General features: G+C 39.3%; 2 protein-coding genes across 2 annotated transcripts; both read left to right on the top strand.

The window, feature by feature from the left end:
• Positions 1-3,163: 3,163 nt before the first annotated feature.
• On the top strand, positions 3,164-4,171 carry MELLADRAFT_72763 (uncharacterized protein; the record flags this gene model as incomplete). Its single annotated transcript, XM_007414176.1, has 3 exons — positions 3,164-3,207; positions 3,283-3,406; positions 3,507-4,171. The coding sequence occupies 3 exons, from the start codon at positions 3,173-3,175 to the stop codon at positions 3,630-3,632; spliced, it is 285 nt and encodes a 94-aa protein (XP_007414238.1).
• A 1,837-nt stretch (positions 4,172-6,008) lies between these two features.
• MELLADRAFT_91322 (uncharacterized protein) lies at positions 6,009-7,609 on the top strand (the record flags this gene model as incomplete). Its single annotated transcript, XM_007414177.1, has 10 exons — positions 6,009-6,091; positions 6,204-6,222; positions 6,345-6,419; positions 6,506-6,607; positions 6,649-6,663; positions 6,732-6,756; positions 6,985-7,146; positions 7,212-7,235; positions 7,308-7,443; positions 7,546-7,609. 10 exons carry the CDS (start codon positions 6,009-6,011, stop codon positions 7,607-7,609), a joined length of 705 nt encoding a protein of 234 aa, XP_007414239.1.
• Between the last annotated feature and the right edge of the window lie 1,022 nt (positions 7,610-8,631).

Here is an 8,631-nt window from a genome sequence, read left to right as displayed (position 1 = left end):
ACCTGCCAAATGCTCGATCGGTCTCATGTTTGATGGATGTACCTGGTACATATCCACAGTGTACTCAGAAACTCAGCACTTTCTTGGCAGTATATAACACCAAGAAACATTCTGAGAACGTGGGACTTACATCTTGAATGCGCAGAGCATTCAAAACAGTTACATACCAGTTATGTATCGTGGCTGCTCAAAGAAGTTAAGAAGCGTACCGTTGGGACGTACCGCCAATATATACGTTATATCGATGGTATCATGTTTACTATGGACGTTTTCAGAATCCACAGACCTTTGTTTCTGGACATCCAGTCTCATTACATCTCAATTACATCGGGTTTGGACCGTAGTGTAGAATAACGGCGTGCGTCTTTGTGATGCCGTCGATGTTTGCGCTGACGCCGATGATCCAGAAAGGGTAGACATTGCGGCAGAATAGGAGCAAGAATATACTCTCGAGCTTCTTTGGGGCAATTGTTTCGTAGTGAAGAAGCTCATAGCGATTGATTGATATGTATGAAAGTTTCAAGGAAGTCGTGTTGGGCTTGCTGGATTTTGAATGAAGAACCTTGATGGACCATGTTGATCCAGTCAACTAACTCTCTCAATGGCATATGGTTTTGCGGGTAGTTATCGTTTTCAAACTTGTGCAAAAACCGTGCAATACCGACATGCAAGTTCCGTGCAAGTTATGTATATCTTGCACAGAATCTGCACGCATTGCTTTTGCTGAAGGCCATGATTGGCAAATCACATTTTGGCGGCAAAAAAGTACATAATATTCTAAGTTGGCCAAAAGTGCCTAAATTTTTTTCACTTTTGCCTCCCAGCCCTTCAAATCTCATTTGTTCTTACAAAAAAATGCTAAAATTTGCTTCTCAAGAGGGGCTTTCTGGAAGTTTTGTAAAAAATTCTAAATTAGTGTTTTGTTGTATTTGTATTCTAGGTGTTTTTTTAACTTGAACCCCCCTATTTTGAGGGATTATGCCACTATAAGGCAGATTATGATCAAGCCAACATGAACCACCGGTGACATGAACTTCGACTTTGCCACAGATCTAGTTTTGTTGTTTTAAGTTGATGGATTCTCAAAATGATTCTCAATTCTTCTGGTAGCCATCTTAACAGTCCATCTTGCATCAACGCTTTGGATTAGGTGAAAGCCGAGTATGTAGAGCTGAGTTGGTTAATTTCTGGTTTGATTTTAAATGAAGTTGTCGGAATGGCTGCCAGATTGTCAAGTTTGAATGGTGTTTAAAAGAATTGATTTGGTAATTTCTGACCTTCGAAGTTCGAACCCTTGAATTTGGTCGATGAAAACTCGTCATCACTAAAACACTCAATTTTTGAGTCGTTAAATTCAAACTATATACAACACACCTTTTGTACAGCTTCACCTTGACTTCATTTTGTATCACTTCCTCTCCCCTGTTTGTAGGAAGTTGACAATCACATTCGAGTTTTTGTCAGTTTTATCAATATCCTATCAGTTTCAGTATACTCTTGTGTTGGTCTTGTCTGTGTTGCTGAGGGGTATACGTTCAACTAGTCAAAGCAAAGTCGAGCTTCTTCAACAATTTTGTTATATAAACAAACAAACGGTCGAATTATTTGGATTGTCACTACTGCTCGTCTCACTGGACAGATTCAACATCACATTTCACGATGAGTTCTACCAACACCTCCAACGACATTTCAAACCATACCTCCACTTTTTCACAGCAGGCATCTCAGTCTCGATCAAATTATGAAAAAGCTCACTCCTCATCAACCGATTCTTTACCAACCTCTACCCCTGAACGTTATCCTCAACAACATTCTTCACTTCATCTTCCGTTTCATCAAGAAAATCAATCATCACCCCCAAGAGCCAGTAAACTACGTAGGCGGATTAGGGCTATTGTCATTGGCATATGCATCTTCGCTGCCATGTCTATCGCAACAGATTGGTGGGCACATGCACAGTAAGCTTCAACAATAAGTTTTCAAATCCAAAGACTTGCTCGTTGTATATCTCCCTTGTACTATACTTACTATTCGTTTGCTCTTAGATTTTACACCTTTCGATATCCTTGGATCTATCAATCCACACCCAACTCAAACCCTAATACCACATCATGGAAAACTACCAGTAAACTCTACCGAGGTCTCCCAGCTTGTGACCCATTCTCAGAACCAGGATCCGTTGTCTTTAATGAAGAATTCCATCACGACGCGAATTGGGTCCCATTTGGCTCGTCGTGTCCGCCTAGTCCTGATTACTTATCCGCTTTGAGGTCAATCTTGAACGTGCCGATCAATGCAACACTTGAACATCGTAACGAAGTCATTCAACATCCTACTTATCAAGGTCATCATTATGCCGGTCAGGCTGGTGAAGGCCGAGAGCATCTAGATATTTGGGGTCGTCCCTACCCAAATCTTGACTTTCTTCGTGGCAAGACCATTCTATGGCTGGGCGATAGTGTCGACCGAAACGGCTTACAACATCTTCACGAGCTTCTCGGAGCTAATTACCGCGGTTTTTCTTACACCGACATTGATGGACCGGTTCCTGAAGGCTGGGACCCACGAAACACACCTTGGGAAGTCGACCTTGGCCTACTCAACCCTCGGAACCGTCAGACACCCAACCCCAAAAACTCTGCAGCTCAATTCGCTGGTCTCAATTGTCGAGTTGTCAATGGATTCTTTTATGGACTTGTTTGTTGCTTTTTGTCTATGCTCATGAATTATGATGAACGCAACACTTTCCATACATAACTGACACCGAATCATTTTGATACCTTGACTTTTTCACATGTAGGATGACATCAACGAATTTTCGGTTCAGGCGGATTGGCATGCACCTGGGCTGGCAGAGCAGAGGATCGAAGAGCTTTTCCAGCCAATGATAGATCAGTTCGCTGCAGAAGCTAAGGAAGCCCCGGCGTTTATTTCGCTTCAATCAGGGCTTTGGGACCTTGCATTCTTTGGACGCCGAAACAGAGAGGCCAATATGACCACAGAGGCCCCTTTGACAGCTGTCCAACTTGACTGGTGGCAGAACCGAATGAGGAGTGTAATCCGAACTCTCAAAGTACATTGGCCCAATACACCCATCTGGATTCGAAAGACTCATCGTGTTGGGGATCAATATTGGGCTAGCCACGATTGGAGTCCGGGTCTTAAACACGGGATGGGCCCTGGATTTGTGAATTTCTTCTCAGATGTGTAAGTCCTCGCTTACCCTATTCATAAATCGTCACGGGGGCTTACTAATCCAACCTTTCGCTGCTCAATTCTCAGTCGAGTACACCAGCTTCAGCAAATGCAAGATGAGGTCGCTCGCAATGAAGGTCTACCCATTTTCGACTGGGGCAAGATTTGGGAGGGATATCAAAAATATCAAGACAAAGTTCATCCACAGCAGGTTGGTGGCTACATTACATACTTCTCACGCTTCTATCAAGCTCAAGCTCAAGATAAGATATCTGATTCGCCCCTGACTGTTTTCATTCTTTTGCTTGCAGATTCCAGGCGGTGTCTTGATGAATCAAGCTTTGTTGCACCACGTATGGATGGAATCTATCGGGCGACAGAATTGGGACCCTAGTCTCACTACCGGATTAGGACCGTTACCGCATCCTCGTCCTTAATCGATGCCGCTGATCGCATCCAACAAAATCCTGTGACACGTGGGTTGTCACCTTCAGGCCGAGAACTGTTTCACCCGTGCTGCTCCTGGACTCAATGTCAACGCCAGTGAGAAAATGGACCTTGGCTACTTCAACCTGCGTTCTGCGCTTCTTCTCTATCTCTATCGCGCAATTCCGATTATTACATTGAGGCGTGGTCATGTTATTACTTCATCTCATCTTCACAATCTTGGTTTTTGGATATGCCAACCTTAATGATTGGCCTTTTATACAACTTGTATACATTTTTTGAAACCTGGATATGCTTTACATCTTGATGATTCTCTCACGTCCTTTCAATTTAACTTAGATCATACTTTTTCAAAATCTGATCTGATTGTTTATAATACTTTTGTTATTAATTTTTGTGATTTTGTACCATGGAAACAAAAAAAGGGAATCAACCAAAATGGTATATAAATATCTGATGAATTTATTATATCTGGTTTCCATTTGATTGTTATTTGAATATGAAATGATAGCCCAAATTTGAACATTTTTATTCACATTGGTACTTGACTTGTTGAATCTGATATAAGTCTTGCCTACTCAATTGAAATTCAACTTGATGTCTCAATTATGATCTATTATCAGCTATTATCTTCTTTGCTTAAGCCAAGGTACCTAGTAAGTTGTTTTCTTAGTGATCTTGAGGGAAGTGAGGTCTCTTACAGTATTATCAAAGCACAATTACCCTTCCCTGGGCCAACATGCAACAAAACCCCTTGGATTGAAAAATCCAAGACATCATTGGACTCAGATCCTTGGTCAGAATGATTCCAAGGTTTTAATCTGAGGTAATGTTTGACACAAACCAATACCTAGGAGAGAAACCTAGGTCAGGTTGTTGCATCTGATGATGTCTTAGATTTTGCAACCCAAATGATGGCAGTGCTGGCCATAATATAGAACTTAAAAAATATGGAGCTATTGGTTGGATCATGCTTTAGGCACATGGGCAAAAATAGGTGCTCACATAGGCGTGAGCGTTGAAGTTTTTGTTTTTTTTCAATGTTTGTTCAATTTTACTTCCCATTTCTTTCCCATTTTGTTCTGCTTGTCAGCTGATTATGTGATCAACAGGAACTGAGTAGATCAATTAGGCCTTCCTCAGGCTTCATTCCTTACCAAAGCAGCCTGAGGGAGGGCTGGCCCATCTGCTCACTTCATCTAAGCCCCTCAGCTAATCCTCAGCGGCATCCCTTGAAGCCTGCTGATCCAGTGGACACCTGTGGCTGGCTGGGCTTTTGTTAAGCTAGCCCCGTGTTGGGTTGGACAAACAAAAACCCCAGACTGTTCCGTGAACAAGGGGAACTGGGATGTCCCCAACCATTCTGACTTGTCAGCTGACAGTAATCACTTTCACATCCCTTTTGCAGACCTTACAAACCCGTGATATCATCTCAAGTTTCACACACTCTTTTCTTGTGCCTCTTGAACTCTTCACACTACACAAAATCAGCATTAAATCAGCATTATTCAGCATTAAATGAGCATTTTTGATTAAAAATGCATTAAATGTAATCATTTTTTCCTTGGGAAATATGCACCTTGTTCCTAGATGTGGTTAATTTACTAACGATAAAGCCCAAAAATCATTGACAACCCACCTGTAACAATACCTGAAATTTGGCCCATGATTTAGAAGACAGGATTTTGAAACCTTCAAACATCAATAACTTTTGCAGTTCTGAATCAAATCACTCAATTCTAGTTCATCAAAAAGGTGAGTCTTTCCTCTACATTTATCATTCAGACATCACATTATTGTTAGTACATTAACCAATATCTGTGTGTAAAATACAAAAAAATACTCATCATGACGCCCCAATATCTAGGAACAAGGTGCATATTTTTTCAGATTTTTAGCTCTCTTCCTGTTGCCTCAGGATTTTTCTATGTCAGTAGTTTTCTTCAACCCCCAGTAAAGATTACATTTTGTGTAGTGTCAATCAGCCTTCAATCCAAGTCAAAGTAGAATCATCTCATCATCAACAACAAATAACCAACCAAAGAACAAATAACCGAACTCCAAAGTCAAATCCAAATTTACCTTCTATCACCCTACCTCAAATGAATCATGCTCAATCTGATCAGGCTATCACTTATAATCCTTCCTTTAATATATCCAACTCTCATCACCAATTAGTTAATCTTTCAATCAATCACTCATCAAATCAACCAAGCTTACTTTGTGTTTAATGATAATTAGCTAATCCTATTCTAAAATCAGATCATCAGAAACTTCTCATAACAAAAGTTTCAATCGGTATGTACTATTTGTTCTTTTCTTTTGAAAAACTTCCTTATCCTATGGATTTCCCAGAATTGTTTTGAATGGACTCATCATCAACTATGTTACATGTCAGTATCAATGCTATTGTTCCTCTAGATATAAAGGAAATATTTCTCTCTCACTGGTAAGATTGTATTTTAAGGATGTCTTTTTAGATACCAAGATTGATTGGAAAACTTATATATAAGAGGTTGAAGGATAATTACGTGGAGAACATGATTACCTGAAGACCAGAGGACATACTGGTCCAATTGTGTAAATGTTCTTGAGTCTTATAACTTTTTACCAATTGTTACTGACTCCAATCTGGCCAATTTTTAGTTATCCCGCAGGTCTTGTTCACATTTACACTGTGTTATATCACTTGACCAATAAAGGCTCCATACTTTTTTGCTGGTATCTACTTGATCACCCTATCAGTTGTCTTTGGAATCTTTAAACAATGTCAATCAGTCAGTCACTTCCCTTTCTCTTTTGATCTTATATATACCCTTGCCTAACTGTTGTTCTACAAAATGGGTCTTTTTATGTACACAAGATACCTCCCTACACATTGATTTTCCTAGCTCTATCCAAACAATTACATTCTATCTCTGTACTAAGGCTCTTTGATGATGGGATAAAAATGTCAGTGTTTTATGTCAGTCTTTGGTATCTGATCTGCAAGAAATGGAATTGGAGTGTGATATGGTTCAGGTAAATATCCATTGCTTACATCTTCTAACATAACTATAATTAAAAACTCAATCATTTGACTCTTTTAGTCTTGCTTTGTTCATCGAAATGAATGTATGTACTACTGTTTTTGCCGGCTTATGGTCTCATTTGGTTTCAATCTGTTGGTTTATTGAAGACATTACGACTGGGTTTCATAATACTAGGTATTCAAGTACAAGACTCGCTTTATAATCACTGATTTCTTTATGATTTGATTACTGGAACCTATATTTGCATTTTTGTAGACATTGTTGGGAGGTTCATTCTTAACGGCTCACCCTATCTTGTAACTTTCAAAAGCTGTTGAGTTTGATCCAGTATTCTTCTGTCAATGGACTGTCAACTGGCATATGTTATTGGAATCCAATTTTCTATCTCAAGGATTTGCTTATACCATGCTTACAGCCACTCACGTCTCATTACTAGGGCTTTTTGCCTGGACAAGATGGTGTAGAGCGTATGGTGAGAAAGGACCGATCCATATCTTGCTCCATTGATTGGTGAACTTTGCTCAACCTGCTAGCAAGCGTCCCGTAGAGTCACCCCTGATTGTAGGTTATGTTTTAGCTTAGCTCACTAATCTTGATTCATGGTTGCTGATCCAGATCAGTCTTTTTGAACAGATACAGTTAAGCTTTGCTTTACCTCTAATCTGATTGGGATGGTGTGCGCACGCACATTGCATTACCAATTCTATTCATGGTATGCACATCAAATTGTCTACCTGTTGTGGCAAACTTCATACCCTCTTTGGATCAGGTAAGAAAGATTGTTTTTTTCTCTTCCCATCTCTCAATCTCAAGATTCTGATGTTAGAATGTGTGTTTGTTATTAGGGTGGGATTTATGGATATCATTGAAGTCTCTTGGAACATTTATCCCGCAACAGCTTTATCATCATCTTTACAAAATCTAAGATCAAATGAAGTCATGTCTTTTGGGTTGGATTCTTTGTAAATAGATATAGGAGAATCGGTCCAGGCTCTGAGATTAATGCAACCATCAAATTTCTCTTATCTGATCTGCTTTTTGTGAAATCACGGATGTTGTAGATTGTCTGGCTAAGTCTGGCTTAAATACTTGGAAGAAACATCTGACTGCTAGATCCTATGAATGAGACGTGGAGATGATCAACTTCTGCTCGACAATTGATTCAAGGTCTTTGCAAATTTGGTCCGATGAAGGTATCTGATGATAAAATGCAATTGAGAATGCCAAGAAAAGATCTGATTTTGATGAAGGTCCCCTTGTCAAGATGGAGGTTACATAGTGAGGATTTGACTGAAGTCAACAGAAATCAGGTATCCTTTTGATATTTGAGGACAAGATTTCATTCATGGTATGAAGCTTGAGTGCTGATTCCCGTGGATCAAAGAATCTCAACTGGACAGTCATACTAGTCTTAGTTGATGATCATGAATGCACATCTATCTATACCTGATACCAAAAGACAGGATTAAAGTTTGGAGTTCTTGGCAAGTACCAAGCCGCATGAATTGAAGACTGTAAAGTAGGTATATGTGGAAGAAGTATGACATTATAAAAATATTAACCTCTTTACAAATAATCTAGCATTTATGACAGTTTGAAAGTTTGACAATTTTTTGATTAGCTCACAATCTGTAATCTATGCATCTAAGGATTTTGAACTTTTATTACTGATCTGAGATATAAGATAGAATGAATCATATGAATAATATCATGTATCAAAGTAAAAAAGAAATAAAGTAGGTAGGGAAGGGGTTTTCTTCAGTGCCATTGAGATCAAGATCCATACATCCAAAGTATCATGACCATATTCAATTTGTTGAATGAATGAATATTTGAGGTTACCTGCAATTTCAATTTCATTCCTCTTAACCAATATGTAGATAAAGCTCACAACCAATCATGAACTCTTCTAGGTCTGTGAGTCAATGTATCAAAGATTGGATTAAAGTCGGTTTTA

The sequence above is a fragment of the Melampsora larici-populina genome (assembly GCF_000204055.1).
Source record: "Melampsora larici-populina 98AG31 unplaced genomic scaffold MELLAscaffold_41, whole genome shotgun sequence".
In the NCBI taxonomy this organism is placed as follows: domain Eukaryota; kingdom Fungi; phylum Basidiomycota; class Pucciniomycetes; order Pucciniales; family Melampsoraceae; genus Melampsora; species Melampsora laricis-populina.
The sequence above is the reverse complement of the archived record's forward strand: the minus strand, read 5'-3'. Positions and strand labels throughout refer to the sequence as shown.